Source organism: Rhipicephalus microplus, chromosome 2 (assembly GCF_043290135.1).
Source record: "Rhipicephalus microplus isolate Deutch F79 chromosome 2, USDA_Rmic, whole genome shotgun sequence".
NCBI lineage: Eukaryota > Metazoa > Arthropoda > Arachnida > Ixodida > Ixodidae > Rhipicephalus > Rhipicephalus microplus.
The window spans coordinates 167,722,519-167,747,813 of NC_134701.1; the positions used below are offsets into that span (position 1 = coordinate 167,722,519).

Genomic DNA, 25,295 nt, shown 5'->3' on the forward strand with positions numbered 1-25,295 from the left:
TTGCAAAACAATGTATCTTATTTATTTCACAGCAAAAACATAACAATCAGCTCTACATTACACGGGGTGCTTTCTTGAATCGACCGCATGATCCACGCGTGAAACTAGAAGCAAGAAACACAAATCGCAAATAAAGTTCCGAGCTTGGTTTCATCAGCTGTTGAGAGAGAAAGAGAGAGGCAGAAAAAGAGAAAGATGGCTGATCAATTTGGAAGGAAAAGGGAGAAAAAAAATGGTCTGCATCACTACAATATCGCTACACCCACCTGGACTTCTTGGCGGTCTGGACGACCGCGAAGAAGATGCCACCGACGAACTGGCGGACGACTGTGGCGCTTAGGATGTGTCCGCTGTCGTTGACGACTCCAATGTTCACTTGTATGCGGTAGGTGGTGCTGCTCTTCAGGGTGATCTGAAATGTGCGGTACGGAACGAACGTTTAGCAGGTTTTCAACTTTGAGCCTGTTGGCGAATCATCTTGATGGGGAGCGATGCGCACAAAAGACTGGACACAAGAAGGAGCACAGATACAGGCAGACGAAGCCCAAACTAACAACAGTATACCGGCGAGACGTGTGACCTTACTTATACCAACGGCTAATCCAAGCCAGCATGAAACTAAGACGCACGTGTCTTGCCAGTCAGACATGCAAGTTCTTTGGCTGACGAAGAGAGCTGTTAGTGAGTTGTCAGTTTTGAGCTTCGTCTGTCTATCTATTTTCCTTATTGCGACCCTTCTTTTGAGCGCATCACTCCGCATCAAGGTACGAAACGCTTTTCAATTCAAGCGGAGGGAAAGAGGGAATTGTGAGCGCGGCGTGCGATGACTTACGGGCGGTGGGTGGCGTATGATTCCATCGTTGGAGAACAGCTTCAGCCGAGCGAAGGAGACCACCTTGCCTTTCCAGAAGGAGCCCGGACGGGGAGATTCCGGATGGGTGAACTGGCCAGCTGCACGACGCAAGACACGTACCACCGCGCTTTCAGAAGCTGCTCCGGTGACGGACAGGCGCCGGCTTAGTATATGTGGGAGCTGGCACTGACCGCATGCGCCCCCGTGTAACTCCGTGAAGGTGAGCCAGATCGTGTACTGCAAGTCGTCCATCAAGTTGGTGAGGCGGAACGAAGGCGCTGGCTGAATGAACCTGCACAGGCGGAAGGGATATTTTTTAATAGAAGAACACCGTGGTCGCCGTCGCACTATATATATGAGGTATTAGCGGCTATCCGTGCATACACGTTCATTCTATCCCTTTGTACCCCCTCCAGTTCTTTGTATCCCTCTATTTCTTTCTCTCCGTAGCCTTTAAGCCTTCATCATCCTCTGATATCCGCCGTTCGGGTGTTAGCTACTCGAGCTAAACGTTACAGCGACCATTACTAATTTCTTAACCTTCTCCCAATCTCTCTCTCACCACCAGGTGAGAGAGATAGCCCCTTCATCAGTCGCACATCATCGACAAGGTTCTCCGCCAGACACCCTGACCATAAGTGAACTACCGAACCAGCACCAGCAGTACACATCGACGAGCATCATGACGTCATCATCGACTGACCTTCCCATCCCCAAGTACACTGGAGCAGCGGACGATGGACGTGTACAGGACTGGTTCGACCTGTTCGAGCTCCACGCTACCGCTGCATCACGGTCGGAACGGGAGATGGTCGCCAACTTTACCGACAACGTCGGAGGGTCTTCGCAGCCAGTCGCTCGCGGTTCCTTCTCGGCTTCTGCCAACCATCGCTACCTTCTTACGTTACACACACACGCACACACACACACACACACACACACACACACACACACACACAGTATCTACAGTTCAGTGTGTGTACCTATTCACTGCTGCTTTTTTTTCAAGCGCTGGTAGTTTTTGTTTTCTTTTTCTTTTTTGGCTCTATATAGAGACCGGTCCCACCGCGGTGGTCTAGTAGGTACTCGGCTGCTGACCCGCATGTTGCGGGATCGAATACCGGCTGCGGCGGCTGCATCTTCGATGGAGGCGAAAATGCTGCGTGTAGGCCGTGTGCTCAGATTTGGGTGCACGTCAAAGCACCCCGGGAGGTCGAAATTTCAGGAGCCCTCCACTGCAGCGTCTCTCATATACATACGGTGGTTTTGGGACGTTAAACCCCACATATGAATCAATGAATAAATGTAGAGACTCGTGACTCTGCGCTAACACACACACACCGGACTTTTATGTTATGCAGGACGGCAAGTCCTGACCTTGGGACGTTTTACTCAGTGCTAGCCAGAACCGACCGCAAGGCCGCGGGATCGAATCCCGACAGCGGCGTCCGCATCTTTCATGGAGGCGAAAAATTTTGGGGCTCGTGTGTTAAGATTCAGGTGCATGTTAAAGAACAATATTTGCTCGAAATTTCCTCACTCCTCCCCTGTGGCGTCTTTCGTAATCATATCGAGCTTTTGGGATCTTTCGTAATAAAAGAGAACCAATAGGCAAATTAGTATTGTGCTAAGACGTATTGGTGGACCCGGTGCGTAATCATGGTATAGCCTATACAGCGAAACAAAACAGTCATCCATTGTGCAAACATGTAAGAGCTGCACAAGGCGATTTTTTTTACCTGGTTCACGCGCCTCTTCATTTCGGTGATTAATATCTGAAAATACGTGTTTTGTCGTGTTCTTTAAAAAATGGTTACGCCGTAAACTGTCACGTGCAGTAAACTGTCAGGTGCGTGCGGTAAAGTTTATACGCCTCGTTGTAGAGTTCATTTACGAAGACGACAAAGGTTCGACATAAAAAAATCTGTCTAAATAAAATGCACCTTGTTGTATAGGGCGACCACTGACAACCGAGCCGCGCGATTGCGATGAAACGCGTCTCAAGAGACTCGCCTCCAAGAGCGGCCCGTCCATGCGAGTCTTTTTCGCGACAGCACCACATGAACTCGCGGAACTTTTGTTGGCAATAAAGCGAAGGCCACCCCCACCCCCCACCCCTCCAGAGCCAAGTCGTGCATATATCACCGCTAATTAATGTAGCCCGAGACTGAGTCGGCCTTTTCTGAGTAAGCTGTAGTTCTTTACATGTATAGCTCTTAAAGACAACGCAGTGCACGCCAGTGGACTATTTGTGCCCGTTTCACTTCATAGGTAGTCACTTTCTGTTTTTGAACGCTTGATCAAATCTCGCCTTTCGCCATTGCGTAAAACGCTGAACGGCGTCTTCGTCGAAATGCAACGCCGATTGCGCGCCGCCATCAATTTCCATAGAGGTACGAGACGCGTTCAAAACCGCACTATACTTTAAGAGGGGGTGCATGTCCAGATACTCCGCCCCCGTACCTTTCTCTTCAAAGCCAAGAAACGTTGTCTATACAGTATGCGTGTAATTTCTATATCTGTATATATACGGCAAGACATATATGCTCCAACTACGCGCCTGCAGGTTACCGTGAATCCGTATGACAAGCGGCCCGTCAAATGCGAGCACGCGGGCAGCGTCTGGCAATTCTTTAATGTAATGCGCTGAACGTATTCGGTCCAGCAGCGAAAAATAAAATGAAACGCGGTGCCAGCAATCATCCCGAACGCGTAACTGAAGATGCCCAGAGATAAAGAAAGTAAAGCGAAACTCGCCTGCCCTGGGTGTTCATCTGCAATTCCATCTTGGGCAGGAACTCGTGCCGGTTGACGTGCGTGACCTGAGGCACCTTGGTCATCACGATCGGCCGTTGCTGGCGATCGCCGTCACCCTTGGGAGGAAACGTGGGCCAACCGACCCAGTCGTGCACTTCGTCCGCGTGATCGCTGGGCATGTCCTTCGGACGCTCGACGATCCGCTGGACGTAAATGCCCACCTGGGTCTCGATCGCGGCCATGACGACTGCAGCGGAGCTTGACGGGACGCTGGGTGGCACGTCTTCGACGTCCACATCCTCCGAATGCGAAGCGCCGGCCTGCGTTTCGTCGTCGCTGCTCGCGCTATCGCTGCTCGAACTGCTGCTGGCGCTACTGGTGGCACCACCGCCGCTGCTGCTGCTATCCTCGCTACTGCTGCTCGCCGACGGCTCCGGGTAGCCGTTCATTTTACTCGTCGGGTCATCGTCATCCTTGCCGGTCTCGGGCTTAGCGCTAGCCGGCGTCGCCGCCATCAGCGAGGATTAGCGGGGAGGCGGTTCCGAAGCACGTTGGAGCGAGCGGACGTGCACGCAACTGTGCTGGATGCTGCGGCTGTGCCTCCTTTCTTGTACAAGATGCTCTGTTTCAGGGCACGATGATGCTGGCGTTCTCTGTAAAAGCGGTGCGTACCCGCAATGAGGGGCCGGGGCAACTCAGCTTTCTGCGGACATGGCCGTCGCTCTTCTGTCTTGCGAGATCGCAGGAGGGCTAAAAAAAAAAAGTTGCGTCTCGATTTTTCTTGGTTATCCGCGGCTTCTTCTGGAGCAGCGTTTCAGTTGACTTCTCTGGAAGAAATTAACCGCTTCCGAAATCAATCATAGGTAGGGCTGACTTTTTCGCAGAAACTGATGAAAGACAGCATAATACAATGGCGCTGGACCAAGCTGTATTTTGCGAAGCTCGCGTAATCTTTTCGGTTTTGTCTTTGCCATGTTTTAGAACTGAATTGCGGGGCCACTCCCATTCTAACAACGTGAGCGGGGCGGTGCGCGGCTTCGTGCTCTTACGTTCATCTATATTGATAAGCGCGTGCCACGCGCGCTGACCGCGTGGAGTGCGCGCACGCATTGGTTTTGGTTAACTTAGGAGCATGCGCAAGCGCAGTGTGATTGCGGTATCTGCCTTGTATCTCATGAAACAATAATAATAAAAAGTCGCAGCATATCTGCGGAGTGAATGATGATGAGTGGGTGAAGCGTCGGAGGGTTTTATCGGTAAACCGTGAATTGTCTGTCTGTGTCTGTCCTTCTGCCCGTCTGTCTGTCTGTCTGTCCGCACCTGCTGAGTGAGTCATCGAACTAGGCGATCACGTACGAGCTAGGAGAGATAGAAGCTTCGCCCCTAAAAGATGCTTGACCATAGGCGGCCTTGTAACAAATGGGTGCACATGAGAGCAGGCAACAGTATAGTTCTGAACAGTGCCGCATGCCACAAGAATCGTGGACTATGATTGATTACACACACTAAGTTGAATCTGATCTTTCAATGCGTTATTAAATGCGAATGCATGTCTTAGTCGGGCTATGTCAGGCATCAGGCGTTGTCCGCGGACGCGCCAGAGCGCCGGCAGATGTTATCTATGCTCACACTCCCTCTCCCATAGCAACAGCTGGGGGCGAGCGCACTTATCCTCGCCCCTAGCAACCGGGGCATGTGGTCAACGCCGACTAAATTTCAAGGCCGAATAGCTGCCGCAGTGACGTCAGAGGGTGGGGGCCCAGTTACGCCACGAACGCGGCGGAAGGCCTGTGTTTCGTTCACGTTTTATGAGAACCAACGTTCCCGCTCTCGCAGCTGCTGCGGCTTGATTGGGCCGAATAAAAAATGTGGAAAAAAGTCTCACTGAGCATGCTCAGTTGAGTAACTGGACCCCCAACCTCTGAAGTCACTGCGGCAGCCTTTCGGCCTTGAAATTTAGTCGGCGTTGATGTGGTGCGACCTTGCGAAAGAGTGTAGGAGAGGGTAGGCGCTGTGCCTCGCTGCTCAGCTCCTTCTCTCGCCATTCGCTCTCTCTCCTCCCTGAGCTCCACTTTCCTGTCCCCTTGTGCCTCACTCTCGACCGAAGAACACCCGGAAATGTGTGCTGGAGACGCCGCTGTGAAACGCCAACGCCGAGACTGCTGTTTGTTTTCTTCATGATATCTTTTAACGGTGCACGCTAGCTAATATAGCTGGAAACGCATACCGCGTTTCTCGCGACAGAAAAGCGCGACATGCGGTGAACGGTGCTATGGGCTGCATGGTATTAGAAAAAAAAAAATCACAGCATATCCACGGAGTGAATGATGATGGATGGGGCGAAGCGCGCGTCAGTCCGTCCGTTTGTTCTTGCTTCCTTCCGTCCGTGCGTCGGTACATCTATGCGACCTTCCATCCGTCCGTCCGTGTGTACGTCCATGCACCCATCCATCCTTCCGTACGTGCGGCCGTCTGTCTGTGCATCCGTTCGTCCGTCCATCTGTCCGTCTGCTGGTCTGTCTGTCCATCTAATGAACCCTCCAAGTACCGCTATCTCGCATCTTTTCATAATATATATTCATCATATAAAAATACCGCCGCCCAGCGGAAATTCCAAGGACTAAACGAGAGGTGGCTACCTACTACTGCTACTACTACATACATCGCAGGCGCACGAGCGTCCACGGCTTAAGGAGCTTCGACCCTAAAAAGTAAAACATTCTTCTAACGCTGGGTTCTCACGAGTGGAACGCTGTTATGGACGATATGCGATGCATTCGCGTTTCCTCACGATTTCCTTCGGGGAGGTTGCGGCATTTTTTTTCACTACGATATGAATTGACGTACGCCATAGAGGAGGAAATTTCAACATAATAGTAATAAAAATAATAATAATAATAATAATAACAATAATAATAATAATAATAATAGTAATAATAATAATAATAATAACAATAATAATAATAATAATAGTAATAATAATAATAAATCACAGCATATCCATGGAGCAAATGATGAGTGGGACGAAGCGTCCATCAGTCCGTCCGCGCGTCCGTCCATGCGTCCATGCGTCCGTCCGTTCGTGCGCCCGTGTGTCTGCCTGTCTGTCGGTCGCTTCGTCCATCTAGTAAACACTCCAAGTGCTGACATCGCGCATCTCTTTATCATATGACGATTCATCATATACAAGTAACGCCATCCAGCTAAATGAGAGGTGGCACCTACTACTACTACTACTACTACTACTACTACTACTACTACTACTACTACTACTACATACAACGGGGGCGCATCACCCACGGCTTAAAGAGCTTTGCCCCTAAAGATTAACAGCTTTCCCTGATTAGATGCGAAGCAGCAGCGTTGTGCACGGGTGGCATCACGGGTTGGCCGGCGCTAACGCGGGTCTGCGGTGAGCGCTGGAAGGTTCGTTTGAAGCGATGGCTGTCCAGGTGCTTCAGCCATGCGTGAACGTTGCTCTTATATACCGCGACAGTACGACGCCTTCCAGACGAGCCTGCGCCTGACGTGAACGTAGATTGCCGCGTCCTCCGGTACCTTCCGCGGGGGGTTGAGGACCACCTACATGCATGTCGATCGGAACGTTGATCACCTGTGCACTGATACCGTACTGGCCGTTGCCACGCGTCAGCTGGTATACGTGAACGGCAGACGCGGAGGGATGAGACGTTCTTCCGCTTGGTCCAGCTCTGGAAGTTCCGGTGAGCGAGGTGGGTACCGGTACCCGCTTAACGCTCATCGTCGGAAATTTTCCCGACCTCTGGGGCTCGTTGTACGCGGCGCGTACCGCGAACTCCAACGCGTTGACGTCCGCGCCGAACTCGCCTCGGATAACTTACGACGTTAATTGCTTCCAGCTGCTTGCGGTTGTGGGCGGAACAGACATTGGAAAGGTGGTTGTCAAACCACAGACAGGCTATAACAATTGAGAAGGCGATGGCACAGGGCCTGATTAGACCATCGCGTTCTACTCTTGAAGCCAAAGCTCAGGCGCCCTTGGAATTTGTTTGTTTATTTTGATATTTTACTCTAAGTCAAGCACCTGTTCTTTACTGTGGTGTAGCATATTTAGGCACAGCAAAACCGTTCAGGTGCTGACAGGGTAAAACAGGATCCGTCACGCCTCAGAGCTACTGTAAAGAGTGCAAAGCATCGTCATTGTCATTCTCGGTTACGCGCCTTTTCTGGTATCTCTTCATTCGGTGAGAGTGGCGTTTTTAGGGGCGAAGCTCCTTATGGCCTAGGGCAGAGGAGGCGCTGCTATAGGGTAATCCATCGTCCCTCCGGCGTACCTAATAGCGTCTCACTTATCACACAATAGATGGCGTTGTATGTATGTCCTTGGAAATATAATCATTAGATGACGTTAGTGGTTTTCGTATAGCTGAGGATTTTGTTTAGTTAACAGACAGACAGACAGAGAGACAGACAGACAGACAGACAGACAGACAGACAGACAGACAGACAGACAGACAGACAGACGCTTTGCCCCACTCATCACCATTCCCTCCGTGGGTATTCTGCGATTTTTAAATTGTTTCAGTAGACACTCTAAGCGCAAGTGCGGCGGTGACCTTGCGCTTAGAGTGTCTGCTGTAATACTATTGTTGTGTTTATCGCAGCAACTGCGTTTGTAAATGAAACTCTGGTAAACCAAAGATGACCACCCATGCCCCACACTTACGGAAGCTCATCAATCATGTTTCTTAACGCTTGGCTCGAAGACTTAAACATGCAACAGAAATTATTACCTGCAGACTGCTTTGCATAAAACCATTTCCCACAAGGTGTGGGTTTTGCGGAATTCTTTTCCCTTGCACTGTGAAGATTTCTTTTGCTGTCCCATTCCAAAAGTTCTGATATCTCTGTGTCATTTTAAGCCGCAGAGGGCACTTAACCTATTAAATGCTAAGCATTTCTTAGCGAACTCAGGCGACTTTGAGCGTATCTATCTGTCTATCTATCTATCTATCTATCTATCTATCTATCTATCTATCTATCTATCTATCTATCTATCTATCTATCTATCTATCTATCTATCTATCTATCCGTCCGCCCGTCCGTCCGTCTGTCCGTCCGTCCGTATGTCCGTCCGTATGTCCGTCTGTCTATCTGTCTAGCCGCCTGCGACTTTTAGCTCTCCTGGCCGTTTCGATAATGGTATCAATATCAAACTTGGTATGGCATAACATTACTGATGAAGAATATATTAGACTAGTCGTAACATGAAAATTATGACATGTTATGTCAAGAATGTCATGATTTACATTTCATGGTCCTGCATCTTTTGCAGTGGTTTCGTTCACATGGCATGTTGCAAAACTGGTATGGTATCACATGATTGCATGGTGAACACAAGCGTCAGACCTAACATGAAAATCATGAGATGGCGTGTCATGTAACAACATGACTACATGCCACGTTAATGATGCGCTCGCGGCCGTTTCGCTAGCGTCACATATTCCAAATTTGGCGTTACGGTACGTGATTGGATGACGAAGATATGATACTAGTGCAAATATGATAAACATGAGATGCGTGTCATGTAACAACATGAATACATGCTGCGCTCATGATGTGCTCGCGGCCGTTCCGCTAGCTTCACATAAGCAAAACTTGGTATTACGTGACGCCAATGGATGACGAAGGTATGTGACTGGTGCAAACATGATAATCATGAGATGCGTGTCATTTGACAACATGACTACATGCCACAGTCAAGGCGCCAATACATTTCTACGTGACGCGGTGCGCGTGCTCGCCGGCGTTCATTCTGTCGCGTCACGCCGGCGTTGCCACGCCAGGCCCCTGTCCTGCCATATACTCGCAGGTGCGCGCCACGCTGCGTCGCTTTGACGCATGCGCGTTTCAGCGTGTCCGGCGTCCCTCCGTCACGAAAAGAGGGAAACGCAGTGTTGTCTGGGTAACGCATCGGCGCGAAATGCAGCATGTCGCATTTCACGCCAGTTGCCGTCGGGCCGCGCCAACGGACGCTGGTCACGCCTGGCGTCAGACTATAGTGTGCTCGCGTTTTGCTAACGTTGCGTCACTGTGCCCAGCGTGCGCTCTCGTCAACGTTACAATGGAGTATATTGGGGCCTTCGTGATGCGCTGGTGGCCATTTTGCTAGCTCCACATATACCAAATTTGGTGTTACGTGACGTCATTGAATGACGAAATATATGACTGGTGCAGACATGATGATCTTGACACACGTGCCATGTGAGAACATGACAACATACCATGCCCATAGCGTGCTCGCGGCCGTTTCGCTAGCTCCACGTATACTAAATTTGGTGTCACTTGACGTGAATAGATGACGAAGGTAAACGACAATATCCAAACAAGATAATCATGACGCGGAAGTCATGTACGGCACCATTTACCTCCATCTCGTAACGTTGTGCTGATTTTAAAGTGACATATCAACATTTCTCATTCGTGCCTCGCATGTCATCAATTCCCACTGTACGTAGGATCTGCCTTTTTTTTTATGATGCTCTGCCCTGTGAATAAAGCGTCCTTTCTCATACTTCCACCTGCAGTTACTGCACCATCGCATTGGTTTTGGTCTAGTTGTACTGCAGGGGCGTAGTCAGGATTTCTTTTTTTTTTTCACAGGGGGGGGGGGGGGGGACGAGAGCTCAACCATACTTCACGCATTGTTGTGGATTTGTTTGTATGTGTGCACCTGAACATGAAATTTAAAATTTTAATTAAATTTGACGCACTCCCTTTTCTACGCCCTGGCTACTCCAGTGTTTTACTTTAAAATACCATCAACATTGAAAAAATTAAGTGATTCCATGAGAAAACAGGTAGATGTGTTTATTGAACAACAAGAATTCTACATTTCACAAACAATGCTACATTTGGAAATCAGCGCACTTTCTTCTTGCGACTGTGTGCCAAGACTTGCGAGAGACTAGAAGGAAGAAAGGAACAGAGACACACTGCAAATAAAGCTCTGAGCTTGGTTCTATCAGCTAAATGTTAAGAGTGGAAGAGATTAAAAAAAGGGGGGGGGGGGTAATTACATCGGTTTGCAAAGGCAGCGAAGGTAAAAATTAGGGGGGGGGGGCTAGCATCACGAACAAGCTGGAACACCAACCTTGGCACGTTCCTGCAGGCATGGCTGACCGCGATGAAGGAATGACCGATGAACTTGCGGAAAACCGTGCTGCTCAGAATGTGTCCGCTGTCGTTGACAGCTCCGACGTTGACTTGTACGCGGTAGGTGGAGTCGATTTTGAGGGTCACCTGTTAGATGTTTTCAGAAAGAAGGCCAGGCATTGCTCAGAGTGTAGTTATGGGCCTTATAGGTATAGCCTATTACGTCCAAGAGCGTAACTAGGTCGACATTAGCTGTTTTAAATCCGAATAGCTAAACTGAATCAACTATAGAGTGCCGATAATTTTCGGGTGGGAGACTAAGATTCGATGGTTGCGTCTGATCTCGAGCCACGGTGTCTCGAGCACAGAAGCAGAGAATGTAAACGTGAGCATGGCATCATTGTATCTTCTCGAAAAAAAAAAGCAACTGTTTCATTGCAACGGTGAAGCAATGACTTCGATTGCAACAAAGTGGACTGCTATTGAAGGGAGGTTTGCACGTAACTCATTTAGGATCCGATCTGACGCAACCCCACAAAACGCTGGTTTAGGCGAATACGGTAGCTCCCAAGAGCGAAGTTGTTTTCGTGCTCTCTGTCGCGTGAATGCGAAGTAAGCGCCCAAAACGTACAAGGGTGTGAGCCATCTGCTGATCTCCGTCTATATATTGTCACGTAAGAGTGAGGGTAGCCCGAAGACAGTAGACCGGGAGGTTAGTAGAAATAGAAGGAGATCCGTTTATTTGGCGGACTTGCGCTCACCAAAGGAAGACAGACACACCGGCTTAGCGGGGGGCGAACAGCACGTTTGACGGCCGTCGGGTAACAGAAAATGTCCCACTGGAACGCAAGGCGTGTTCGCCATCCGAGATACAGTCGCCGTAGCGTCTGGCGCTATCTCGTTATCAACGAATGGTCGACGTGCGGGCCATGATCTTCGCAGATGAGTCGCGGTGCATCCTGGACCACGATAAGGCCGCGTGCCGGCGGTATCGGCATGCGCAACACTATCCGCAATACACCTCGCGGCATTGCTCCCCTCCTCAACGTAAGCATCGACCCGATGCTTTGTTTAAAATAAAACCAAAACAAAAGGACAGCCTGTGCGAAAGTAAATGGCAAATAAGCACGAATCACGCACACATAAACAAAACAAGAGATGCAAACAGGGAGCCTCCTTTAGCGCGCATGAGAGGGCTTCAAACGGGCGACGTGTACCACATCTTGTCGTGCGCGGCGTCGTTGGGATGAGCTAGCCCCATCAGGGACCACTTCATAGTCCACTTCACCCACTTGACGGATGACTTTGTATGGGCCGAAATAACGGCGAATGAGTTTTTCGCTTAATCCTCGGCGGCGAACGGGCGTCCAAACCCAGACTTTGTCACCTGGCCTGTATGTTAAATCACGTCTCCGCAGGTTGTAGCGTCTTGCGTCGTCTCGCTGTTGGTCTTTTATGCGCAGACGAGCAAGCTGCCGGGCTTCTTCCGCGCGCTGAAGGTAGGCGGCCACGTCTAGGTTGTTTTTATCGGTGACATTAGGCAGCATGGCGTCCAAGGTAGTAACGGCATCCCTCCCATGGACGAGATTAAATGGTGTCATTTTAGTGGTCTCCTGCAGCGCGGTGTTGTAGGCGAAGACCACGTAAGGCAGAATTAAGTCCCAGGTCTTGTGTTCTGTGTCCACGTACATAGCGAGCATATCGGCAATGGTCTTGTTCAAGCGTTCCGTGAGGCCATTTGTCTGCGGATGGTACGCAGTTGTTCTTCGGTGATCTGTATGACTGTAATGTAAGATTGCCTGAGTAAGATCAGCCGTAAACGCTGTTCCCCTGTCTGTTATTAGTACCTCAGGTGCGCCATGACGGAGGAGAATTGATTCGACAAAAAATTTGGCAACTTCTACGGCTGTGCCGTTCGGGAGGGCCTTAGCTTCAGCGTATCGGGTAAGGTAATCAGTGGCCACTATGATCCACTTGTTACCGGATGTTGACGTGGGGAAAGGTCCAAGCAGGTCCATACCAATCTGTTGGAATGGTCTCGACGGGGGTTCAATTGGCTTGAGAAATCCAGCTGGTTTTGTTGGAGGTCTCTTCTGGCGCTGACATTCGCGGCAACTCTTGACGTACCGCGCAACATCTGAGGAGAGGCGGGGCCAGTAGTATCGTTCTTGAATTCTGTGGAGTGTGCGTGTAAAACCGAGGTGGCCTGCAGTGGGTTCGTCATGTAACGCTTGTAAAATTTCTTCTCTGAGGCTGCTTGGGACGACAAGAAGGTAAGCTGCCTTATTCGGTGCGAAGTTCTTTTTAACTACCACCCGGTTTTGCACACAGAAGGAGGATATCTCACGCTTGAACAGTGCAGGCGGTATGGAGGCCTTTCCTTCGATGTAGTTGATCAACTGTTGTAGGATCGGGTCTGAGCGCTGCTGTAATGCAAAGGTGCGGCTGCTGATAGGCCCAAGAAAGGCATCGTCGTCCTCATGGCTTGGTGGTGCGCCGACAGGGGCTCTTGAGAGGCAGTCTGCGTCGGAGTGCTTACGACCAGATGTGTAGACTACCTTCACGTCAAACTCCTGAAGCCGTAGGCTCCATCGAGCGAGGCGGCCAGAAGGGTCTTTCAAACTGGCCAACCAGCACAACGCATGATGGTCCGTTACGACTTTGAAGGGTCTGCCATATAAGTATGGGTGGAATTTCGAGGTGGCCCATACTATCGCAAGACACTCCTTCTCAGACGTGGAATAGTTCACTTCCGCTTTCGACAGTGAGCGGCTTGCATACGCGATGACGCGCTCGCAGCCCTTGTGCTTCTGAACGAGAACGGCACCTAAGCCGATGCTGCTGGCGTCTGTATGTATCTCAGTTTCGGCATTTTCATCAAAGTGACCCAGCACAGGCGGCGACTGTAAACGTTGTTGAAGTTCTTTGAATGCCTCACGTTGCTCAGCTTTCCATTCGAAAGGGGCGTCCGACTTGGTGAGCTGCGTCAAAGGGGCAGCAATGTGTGAGAAGTTCTTGACGAAGCGTCGGTAATAGGCGCACAGTCCTAAGAATCGGCGCACTGCTCTCTTATCTTGCGGTTGAGGAAACTGTGCGATAGCGGCTGTCTTCTCGGGATCTGGTCTTACGCCATCTTTGCTTATAACATGGCCAAGGAACTGTAGTTCTTCATAGGCAAAATGGCATTTTTCTTGCTTCAGTGTCAGCCCTGATGACCTAATTGCGTCCAGTACCGTCTGGAGCCTTTTCAGGTGGTCGCTAAAGTTGGAGGCGAAGACGACCACATCGTCCAGGTATACGAGACATATTTGCCACTTGAGACCTGCCAGTACTGTGTCCATTAGACGCTGGAAGGTTGCTGGAGCGGAACAAAGTTCAAATGGCATCACTTTGAACTCATACAATCCATCCGGCGTGATGAAGGCGGTCTTTTCTCGGTCTCTTTCATCAACCTGAATTTGCCAATACCCTGTCTTCAGATCAATGGACGAGAAGTACCTTGCATCACTAAGACGATCTAGGGTATCGTCGATCCTTGGTAAAGGGTACACGTCCTTCTTGGTTACACTATTCAACCGTCGGTAATCGACGCAAAACCGAAGACTTCCGTCTTTCTTTTTGACAAGGACGACTGGTGCCGCCCATGGGCTTTTCGATGGCTGAATTACATCGTCGTGTAACATTTCCTCAACTTGCTCTCGGATGGCCTGACGTTCACGTGCCGACACACGATAAGGGCTTTGATGGAGAGGGCGGATGTCTTCTTGTGTTATGATTCGATGCTTTGCCAGAGAAGTGTGTCGGACCTGTGAAGAAGTGGCGAAACAGTCGTCATAACGTCGAAGGAGGTTCTGGAGCAGTTGCTGCTTGCATTGAGGCAAGGAAGGGTTAATGTCGAATGACAGCTGCGAGTTGTGGGTCTGTGGGGTGATGGTCGCTGGATTCGAGAGGGCGAGGGTGTCACTGACTTCCGTGATTTCATCGAGAAAGGCAATGGTCGTGCCCTTGGCCAGGTGACGGTGTTCTTGACTGAAATTTGTGAGCAGTACTGGGCCCTGTCCATTCCGGAAGTCCGCAATGCCTCTTGCGATTGCGATATCACGGCCAAGCAAAAGCTGTATTTTACCTTCGACGACGCCATGAGCATTTTCGGCAGTACCAGTGGTTACGGGGATTAGGGTCGTTGATCGGGGTGGGACGCTCACGTCATTCTCGAGCACACGGAGGGCTGCGCGATTATGTGGTGCCGAGTATGAATTTATGGCTTCATCCGAGGAAAGTTCGATGGATCTGGACGCCAGGTCAATAACCGCGTGATGTTGAGTCAAGAAGTCCATGCCGAGAATGACGTCACGGGAGCACTGTGGGAGCACCAAGAAAGTGGCAAGGTATGTGTGACCATCGAATGTCACCCTTGCAGTACATCGCCCCGATGGGGTGAGGAGGTGGCCTCCCGCTGTGCGGATCTGCGGGCCGTCCCAAGCCGTCTTAACCTTCTTCAGTTGTGCTGTCAATGGCCCGCTGATGACCGAGTAGTCAGCTCCTGTGTCAATCAAGGCAGTTACCGGGTGGCCGTCGATAGATACTTCAAAATCGGTGGCACGTGGGCTGGAGTTGCGCGTTGGTTTTGGGTTCGGGTCACGGCTTCGTCTTGTTGCTTCGTTTTGCTTCGTCTCGCGGCTTGGGTTGTTGTGCGTTGTCGTCGTCGTAGATGATGTGCTGTCGTCATATATGGCCGTCGGTGGAGGGTCTTCAGCTTTTCCTCTTGAAGCAACCTCACCTCCAAAGGTTGCTGGTTTTAGTTTCCCTTACGGGGGCTTGGGGACCTTCTTCGTTCGTTGTTGCTGCGGTTCGGTGACGTGAAGCGTGGGAATGGCGGTGATGGAGAACGGCTGGACAAGTACTCTATATGGCGCAAGTAGTCTTCGATTGCCGGAGGTCGTTGTCCAGGGCGTGGCCGTGGTGCCTGAGATGAGAAGCCATGCAGTCCCATCCGCCTGTAGGGGCAGTGTCGAAGAATGTGGCCGGCCTTACCGCAGTGAAAGCATAGGGGACGGTCGTCGGGAGTTCTCCAGGTGTCGCATTTTCTTTGGCTCGGGCGTCTCTCGTATGTAGGGTGGGCGGGTAAAGGCGGACGGCTACTTGGGGCTGCAGCATACCGTCGAGGACTGGGCTCGTTTCGTCGGGGTGGCCTAGTGTTCACTGCAGCGGCATAAGTCATTGCTTCGGCCTCTGTTCGAGTCGTCGCTGATGAAGAGCCAAGCGCCTGCTGGACTTCATCACGCACTATGTCCAAGAGAGATGCTCCTTGGGGGGGCTGGGGGGTAGGAGGTAGCAATCGGCGTAGTTCTTCCTTAACCATTTCTCGAATAGCTTCCCGCAGATCGTTGGTGGTTAGCCCACCTCGAATCGGTTCCGAGTAGAGTGAGCTGAGCTGAAACGGGCGGTTGTATTGCCGAGTCCGGGCGTCCAGGGTCCTTTCTATGGTGTGCGCTTCTTCAGTAAATTCGGCGACTGTTTTAGGAGGGTTCCTTATGAGACCGGCGAAAAGCGACTCCTTCACCCCTCGCATTAGGTATCCGACCTTTTTGTCTTCGGTCATGTCTTGGTCCGCTCGCCTAAAGAGACGTTTCATTTCTTCGACGTACACGTTTATGGTCTCATTGGGCTGTTGGGTCCTCGATTCTAGCAGCAGCTGGGTCCTTTCTTTTCGCATGATGCTGGTGAAGGTCCTGAGCAACTCATTCTTCAGAAATTCCCAGGTGGTCAGTGTGGTCTCATGGTTTTCATACCACGTTTTGGCGGGGCCGTCCAGGGAAAAGTAAACGTATCGCAGCTTCATTTCTTCATCCCACCTGTTTATGGCAGCCACGCGCTCGAATTGGTCGAGCCATTCTTCTGGGTCTTCAGCGGCATAACCATGGAAAGTTGGGGGCACCCGCGGCTGCTGCAGCATGACAGGGGTAGGTGATTTCGGGGTGCTCATGGTGGCTGTGGAAGCGTCCTTTCGTGGTCGCGTGGGGTCCGGTAGCGGTCCCAGCTCAGGTGGCAGGTTTCGGAGGCGGCGACTGCTTCGAGTATCTGTGTCTTCAGCGTCCTCGTTCTCTGCAGTGGCTGTTTTAAGGTCGTTTTTGTGCATACCCCGCACCTCCACCAGATGTCACGTAAGAGTGAGGGTAGCCCGAAGACAGGAGACCGGGAGGTTAGTAGAAATAGAAGGAGATCCGTTTATTTGGCGGACTTGCGCTCACTAAAGGAAGACAGACACACCGGCTTAGCGGGAGGCGAACAGCACGTTTGACGGCCGTCGGGTAACAGAAAATGTCCCACTGGAACGCAAGGCGCGTTCGCCATCCGAGATACAGTCGCCGTAGCGTCTGGCGCTATCTCGTTATCAACGAATGGTCGACGTGCGGGCCATGATCTTCGCAGATGAGTCGCGGTGCATCCTGGACCACGATAAGGCCGCGTGCCGGCGGTATCGGCATGCGCAATACTATCCGCAATACACCTCGCGGCAATATACATGGCACGCGCAACCGCGCCCTTTTGATCAAAGTGCGCAGTAGTATGCTGCCCGAGGGACACAACCCCGATAAATCTGCTTTTCCAGAAATATTCGCTGCTGTTTTCTGCTCGTTTCTCCCCTTCTTGACTTTCAGTGGATCAGAGTCGAGCATTCCACACACCACAAGGACGTGTGGTCGGTCAAGCCTAATTTGTGGCATCGTGGGCATAGCCAAGGGGAGGATTGGGGGGGGGGGGGGATGGTTTCAACTCCTACACCCCAGGACTTTTTTTTCTATTTTGCTTGCGTATGCATATACACAGACGCACGCACCAACGCACATAAACATGGTTGACCCCCTCCTCCCAAAAAATTTCTGGCCTCGCCTCTGTGTGCGTGGCACACATGCGCGGTAACTTGATCTTTTAGCTTGTGCGAATAGTAGTTTCGCTTAGGCATATACAACTTTTCCGTAAAAAAATAATAAGGGAGGTAAGGAGGCAATAAGAATTGAAGAGATTGAGGGTGCTATTGGTTCATGTGGACTGAGAATGCACTGAAGAGAGAAAGTACCGCATAACACTAACTCAGACATTCTGTTAAACTTGGTTCATCCAAACTTTTTCATGCGATACTTTCAAGCAGCGCAAACTTAATGAGGCACTGAAAACTCACAGGTGGCCCCGGCTGCTGGCCGTATCCCTCGTCCGAAAAGAGCTTGACCTGGTCGAATGACACCACCTTGCCGTTCCACGAAGAACCGGGACGGGGTGATTCCGGGTGACTGTATTGTCCAGCTGCACGATGGTAAAGAAGAGGTCAGCGCCAGGGGGCCTTTTTCAGTTTCTAGGGATTTTATATAGATGGATGCTATGAGCGTCCCCTTTATCACGGGGTGGTGACATGTGTGCCACCAAGATCGCAAAAAAACAAAAACAATGAACACTTTTTTATGTTGACCTAATGGCTCATATACTTTATTTAAATCAATATTTTTATAAGAAAGCAAATATAAATTTACGTTCCATATCTCTGCCCCTTCAGGTAGAGTGACCTCATTTCCAACTATTTCTGTCCTTTATCTCTACTTTTCTGCCACCAATACTCTAACCGTCTCTTACTTGCTTCTATCGTGGACATGTCCAGCTTTCCATGTTTGTCCCTAAAACGCAAATCCTTATGTAGGCTTGTACCCACCCGTATACCTGGGTGGATATCGACGCATTTAATCAAAACATGTTCCATCGTTTTTTTTAGCTCCCCCACAACATGTACGTTGTTCTTTTTCTTTATTGAACCTCGCTTTATGACTACGCGTTCTAAGGAAACCCGATCTCACTTCGGATATTAAAGCACCTACCCCTTAATTATCGTAAAACATCTTCCGACTTATTTTGTTCTTGCCCTTTCGGTAGTTACTGAAAGCCGGCTTCTTTTCCATCGCTGTCCTTCAACAAATCCTCTACGCCTCTCTGACTATCCGCTTAATGCTCCTTGTTGCCATATCGCCAACATTGCCAGTCGTATATTTACTGGTGAGCTTCCTAGTTCTTTTTCACTGTGTTCACGCTCTTCCTGTACAAATACCTGAACACTTTCCCTGCCCATCTACTCTCCTTCGTTTTCATAAGCCTCTCTTCAATTCTCAATTTTCTCTGAGCTTCCCTTACTTCAAAGGTTCCCTTACTTCATCCAGGTCCGAACAGTGCCTCCCGTGTAGATCACTTAAATCGAAAGGGGGGAAAGGGTCGAAGTTGTCCGCCATGCATCAGTAGACAATCTCGGAGGCCTGGTATTTTGACGATAATTTGCAAATGTCACTAATCAGCGACCCTTAAAAAACATGGCGCGTGGGACACCACCACTAATGCGCATGCGTGGACTAGTCCCTGGAAAAGGCCAACTCATGCTCTTTCATAAAAATATGTCTATGGCTATACTAAAAAAAGATATCTCCGATATGTTGACAAAAATACAGCACTTGTGCGGCTTGGTCGCGCAATCTGGTGGTGGCGATGCGAAACACCCACTGTGAAAGGGACCTGAGCACCCTTTCGTTGTGCGTGGTAGTTCCGTCGTTCACTTGTACAAAACAGTATATGCGGTAGCACTTTGCAATCAAATGAGTGACCGTCTCATTAATAAAAAAATAACGTGCCCATACAGAGTGGCAGCGGCAACGTACACAGATTAGCTGGTTGGTATTCCCTCATAATAGAAGGGCTCTAATTTTTTTACAATGGTTCTGTGCAGCTTTTCATTAAGCCATGCAGAGTCACAAACAATTATAATCGTTATGAATGCCCTCTACCTTTATTACAATGTACCTTTATCGCATCTCGCGCCGCCTATCACCTGGAACTTTTTTGTTGGATGAGTTGCTGTACATTCGTAATTGATTTCAAGGCACGAAAAAACGCAATTTGAAGAGATGTGCCCTGTCCTGTGTCCCTTCATGTGAATGTACTTTTGCGTGCCTTAAAATAAATTGTGAGCTTTGTCGCTGTGCCTATTTTCTGGCGTAGAATGCCTGAGACCACGCGAATGAAGACCACGCTAAGAGAGCATTGTCAATTAAAGTCACGTTTAATAAAACATTGACAATTAGGAGCTTACTAAGTAAGGGCACAATAACTTCCGGAGCCCTCCACTACAGCGTCTCTCAGTCATGTGGTGATTTTGCGACGTTTAACACCACGTGCCAATCAATCAACGCACAAAAATTTGACTTTGCTAATTAAGGTCTTGCTCATTAAATAATCCTAATTGATATCACATGCACTGAAACCTTGCTTATGATGAACATTATAAGAACATACCCATTAAAACCTTGCTCTTTCTTTTGGTTCCTACAGCTTCGCTTTTCAAGCTAAGCACCACTAACACGAAGCTGTCTTTTTTTTTTTTAGTCATTACGAGTATACCACGAGCACACGTCACCTGCTGTGTTTGCAGAGGAAATTGATAGTGATGAGGAAGAAACTTTACGGGTGCTGAGATTACTCACAAAAGACTGATGATGAAGTACTCATTAATTAATATTCTTGTGATCATCTTGAATGGGCCATGACATGGTCACCCAACAATTTGTGATTTTCAGCGAGAACTACAAACAGGCAGTCTATTGTGCCTATGCAGTTGTAAAATGTGCACAGTGAAAGGACATTTCAGTACGAAAGAGGCCGTAGAAGTAACCGACTGCCCCGACGCGGTGGTCCAGTGGCTAAGGTACTCGGCTGCTGACCCGCAGGTCGCGAGTTCGAATCCCGACTGCGGCGGCTGCATTTCCGATGGAGGCGGAAATGTTGTAGGCCCGTGTGCTCAGATTTGGGTGCACGATAAAGAACCCCAGGTGGTAGAAATTTCCGGAGCCTTCCACTACGGCGTCTCTCATAATCATATGGTAGTTTTGGGACGTTAAACCTCACATACCGTACCATTCCAGAGTTCCGCAAAGCTTAAAAGCTCAGCTCTGAAAGAAAACACCCGGTATATAGAAACTCGCGCTCACCGCATCTACCGTCTTTGACATCCGTGAAGGTGAGCCAGACTGTGTACTGCAGGTCATCCATCAGGTGGCTGAGCTGAATCGAAGGCGCCGGCTGCATGAACCTGCATGCAGGCGAAGTGGATCATAGGTGAACTCGGTCGACGTCACCACGCGATCGAGACGCGAGTGTCTTCGAGCCGCTGCGACCCACACGTCGAGCCAAGAGCCGCCGGAGCAGTAAAAGCCACATGACTTGGCTACACGAAATAAATCTAGTTATAGTTCCAGCCTACCTGGCGTCTGTTAACTGTCCCTGATCGCCCCGACTACGGTACACCACGTGCGGTGGGGCATAAGCTCTGAGCCGAAGCTTCTCACGCAGGAACTCTCTAGAATTCACGCGGCACAACACTCAGGCCAACAGCGACAACCGTGAAATGCAGTCGTGATGGCTTCAAAATGACTTCTACACGTTACAGAAGATATGTAAACGTTCACATTTACTTTCTTTAAAATGTGACTGCTTACGACGGCCAGTGATCAGCCCCAGAAAGTAATTGCATAAGTACAGAGATGTAATCTGTTATTTTCGCGTTATTTTTTTCCAAATGTCATTACCATAACACAATGCGCAAGTTTATTCAAACTACAACGAACTATATTCTGCGGCTTCCATGTTGCAGGAAGGCTGGGGACTGGTGTGAAGGCTGAAAGGCTTAACATGGCTTCTGAGCGATACGCAGGATTAGTGAAAACTAAGGTTACATGCAACTCTAACATTGCGTCTACCAAACAAAAAACGAGCCCATAAAACGCCCACTTTTTCCATCCTACACGTTACACGTTGTTAACTTTCCACACGAGTTGTTTTTTAAATTTGTCACTGCTGTTTCGTCCGGGCTTTCTTTTTAAGAAGTCAGCTGCTACTGCGGACATTCTCTCACGACATGCGCTGGAGGGAAAGGAAGACTTATAACGTAGGAACACCTTGCCCTCAAGCTTGTTGTTGCACAATGTTCAGTTACTGCAATGCCTATGTCCTCTATGAAGCGTCGCGCTTCGCGGTTGCTGGCGCTCGGGTAAGGCGTTATAGGTAAGGCTAAGGAAAAGGTCATAAAAGATGGATGCTGTAGAAACACTCCCTCTGGTAGAGTACGTAGAATCCCAGGTCACAATTTTTTTCGGGACTAGAACCATAGCAAACAGGAAAAAAGTAATAAGTGATTACCAATAATGAATTATAAGGCAACATAAATGAATCCCCCAGAACGGTGCAGTTTCAAAAAAAAAAAGTAAAAGATTACTTGTAATCCGTTGCGTATACTACTCTGCTTCAAAAGCTCCAAGATGCGGCGTGGCGCTTTCATTATCCATATTTGCGTGTCTGAACACTCCATCAAGAGCGGGAACAAGCAATATACGAGGAATGCAGCTACAGCACCAAAACATGAACGCGCCTCGACTTTCCATTCATTTGTGATGTAAACAACAAACACAACAGTGACGATGGTACGACATTACTCACAGTTGATGTGGTATAATTCATTGGTCGAAGGTTTCAGTTTTCGGGGGTGCATCCAAGTTGAGGGCTCCAATAGCGCTCTCCCTGCTCTAGGCATGGCCCAGCAGCAGATGATGATTCAGCCCCTTCAAAATACTTACCTGAAACCCGCCTACTCCCTCTAGTAGAGAGAACATAACATAAAGACAACGCGTAGTTTGCTTGCCAAATAAATTGCCCCGACTCTATATTTACAAGGTAGAATTGCGGTTGACAGCCAGCGGGCAGCCCTAAATTATATAGTGGCCTGGACATGAGATCATGTCCGAAAACCAGTGGATGGACACTCTGACTCACAGAGTACCCAAGCAAAGACGCGACCATCATTTCAAAAAGCGAGTTGCAAGGGCCCGGGGCATGATGTGTCATTCTTGTATAAGAATGGTAGCGCAGAGCTTTCTGTTGCCTTCTGGTATCTTGTTCTTTTACTCTACCATTGTTGTCCAGATACGCCAAATGAAGTCGCGCATGTGCTAATTAGCGACCAATACGCATGCTCGCGCGGATCCGTGGAGCGAGAAGCAATGCGCCTAAGGTACGGTATGTGCGTTCGTTTCAAGCACTGATTTTGAGTGTCACGTCGGCGCATACTTCCAACGAACACGCACATACGCACCCCCAACATCATCATCCCAGCCGAGACTTCTAACTTCTAAGAGGCGTGAAAGAAGCACTCGCCTGCCGTGGATGTTTATCTGCAGTTCCATGATGGGCCGGAATTCGTGACTGTTGACATGTATGATGCGGGGCAACCTGGTGGGCTTGATTACACTCCGCTTGAGATCGGGCTTAGCCTTGGGAGGAAACTTGGGCCAACCCGACCAGTCGTGCACCTTGTTCGGATGGTCACTGGGCATGACCTTTGGGCGTTCCAGGACCCGATGGACGTAGGTGCCCACCTCCGACCCGATCAAACCATTGACTGCATCGGTGGCGGCTGGTGCCATAGCACCGGTCGGCTCACTCTCGTCGTCGTCAGACTCGGGTGTGACCGACACGTCATCGTCAACACTGTTTGCAGTATCACCGCTAGAGCTCTCGTCGATGCTACTGGTGCTGTTGTTGGTGCTACTACTATCGCTGTCGCTGCCATCATCGGTATTGCTGCTCGACGACTGCTTGCTATTGTTCATCCGAGTCCCATTGAAATCGAATGTACGGCCACCGTCCTCTTTGCTGAGTCTAGTTTCGAGCACAGAGTCATCGGAGCCCACAGCGCGACCCGACGCAGACGCCATGGATTCAGAAGGAGGCGTTAGTGATGAAGCGAACGAGTGCGCTTTCTGCAAGCTTCCAGTAACATCTAGCTGCTGCTTGCTGCTCAAGAAGTGTACGTATTTCGATTATCTGAAGTGTGGTTTTGGGAATGTGCAAGATAAACACCGATTGTGACGTCATCTACGACCTGTTCTTACGCAGTCTTGTGTTCAAGCTCTAGTATATATAGTCACGAATGAACAATGCATGGGACTGGCGCGTGACGCATCCGTTATTTATGCATATCGATGTACCAGTTATTACCTTTCACGTGACAGGCGTAAAATCACAACGCAATAATATGTTGTGCTGGTATAATTCCAAAAAAAAAGCACCGGTCATCAGTTTTCTGTGCACTATTACAAGATAGGGATGCCGTACTTGGTCACGTATCTTATTTGATATGTACATTCGCTTCGATTCTGTCACTATTCTATTCCGTTTGAAAAACGAGGTTCAACAATGCAACCAAAGAAGATAGTTGTTCGTACTTCATACTTGCTTATTTGCTAGCACGATACTGCAGATATAAAAAAAACTACTGCTGATGGAAACATCTAGCAGGCAAGGGGTGCACAAATCCTCAAGGCTGGAAAGATTATGATGGCACGTTGATAGCAAGCATGATTTCAGCAGGAGTCGGCCTAGCGGGAGGCAGATTTGTAGCGTGTTGTTTCCCGAAGAGTTTCTTTAACTTCTCTGGCATTTCTGTCACACCCACCCGCAAAGAACTCTGTTAAATTTCACCATATAAAACCTCGACGTCCCGTTGGTGTAGGATCTTTCTGCAAACCAGCAGGATCTTTCTGCAAAGTCATTTCCATACATATTTTGGTGGTGAGCATGCATGGTCATCACTTGCGGTGCACTATAAAGTGTCCGTCATGCAAAAAGAAAGAGCTCGTTCAAATGCAAAGTGCTAGTACATTTTGTACTGTACTGTTCAGCTGCGATGACGTCGTAAGTAATGCCCCGTGGCGGTGGTCTAGTGGCTAAGATATACTCGGCTGCTGATCCGCAGGTCGAGGGATTGAATATCGGCTGCTACGTCTGCATTTTCGATGGAGGCGAAAATGCTTTAGGCCCGTGTGTTCAGATTTGGGTGCACGTTAAAGAACCCCAGGTGGTTGAAATTTCTCGATCCCTCCACTACGGCGTCTCTCATAATCATATGGCGGTTTGGAGACGTTAAACCCCACATATCAATCAATCAACTTCGTCGGTAATATTCAGGGCCATATTTTATAGCACTCTTGTTCTTACCGCTTCTACTTTCCTTGTTCCTACCAGATGTTTGGTGGCCCTACCTTTCAATGATTGTCGTACTATAGTTTTTATCGTTCGCTTTGTTTATTGTACGCAGCTGCGCTGTTTGTATATTTATTTTGCATTGTACGTGCAGCGAATCCCCCTTGAGCCAAAATGTTGGCTGGCAGTGTTTTAAAAAAATCAAATAAACAAACGTGAAGCCGATGATATTCTTTCTCACCAACGCCTTCCACCATGGTCAGTAACAAGCATGGAGGACGATAACGTCGAGACAGCCTGGGAGATGAAACGAGCGCGAACTCTGTACTGGGCGTTGAAGATCCAGCGTTGCTTTTTTAATCGTTACCTTTCTTTTTTTTTCTTTATCTCTCTCACGCTTGCTTTTTGTGTCAAGAAAAAAAATGCGTTTGAATCGAAGGAAGGTATAAGAACAAAGCTGTTTCAATTGAATGGAATGGAGGAGGAG

At 49.3% G+C, this 25,295-nt stretch overlaps 1 protein-coding gene across 4 annotated transcripts; it reads right to left on the minus strand.

The window, feature by feature from the left end:
• LOC119169388 (uncharacterized) lies at positions 1-25,295 on the minus strand. Of its 4 annotated transcripts, none has more exons than XM_075887082.1 (7): positions 22,982-25,295; positions 20,764-20,864; positions 17,928-18,049; positions 1,045-1,145; positions 833-951; positions 267-412; positions 1-104 (listed from the first exon to the last, which is right to left on the minus strand). In XM_075887082.1, the coding sequence occupies exons 1-7, from the start codon at positions 23,539-23,541 to the stop codon at positions 27-29; spliced, it is 1,227 nt and encodes a 408-aa protein (XP_075743197.1). In that variant the 5' UTR covers positions 23,542-25,295; the 3' UTR covers positions 1-26. The 4 variants fall into 4 exon arrangements, with proteins under 4 accessions (XP_075743197.1, XP_075743196.1, XP_075743194.1 ...); XM_075887081.1 differs by having other exon boundaries at positions 1-157; XM_075887079.1 differs by adding an exon at positions 10,743-10,891 and having other exon boundaries at positions 833-1,145.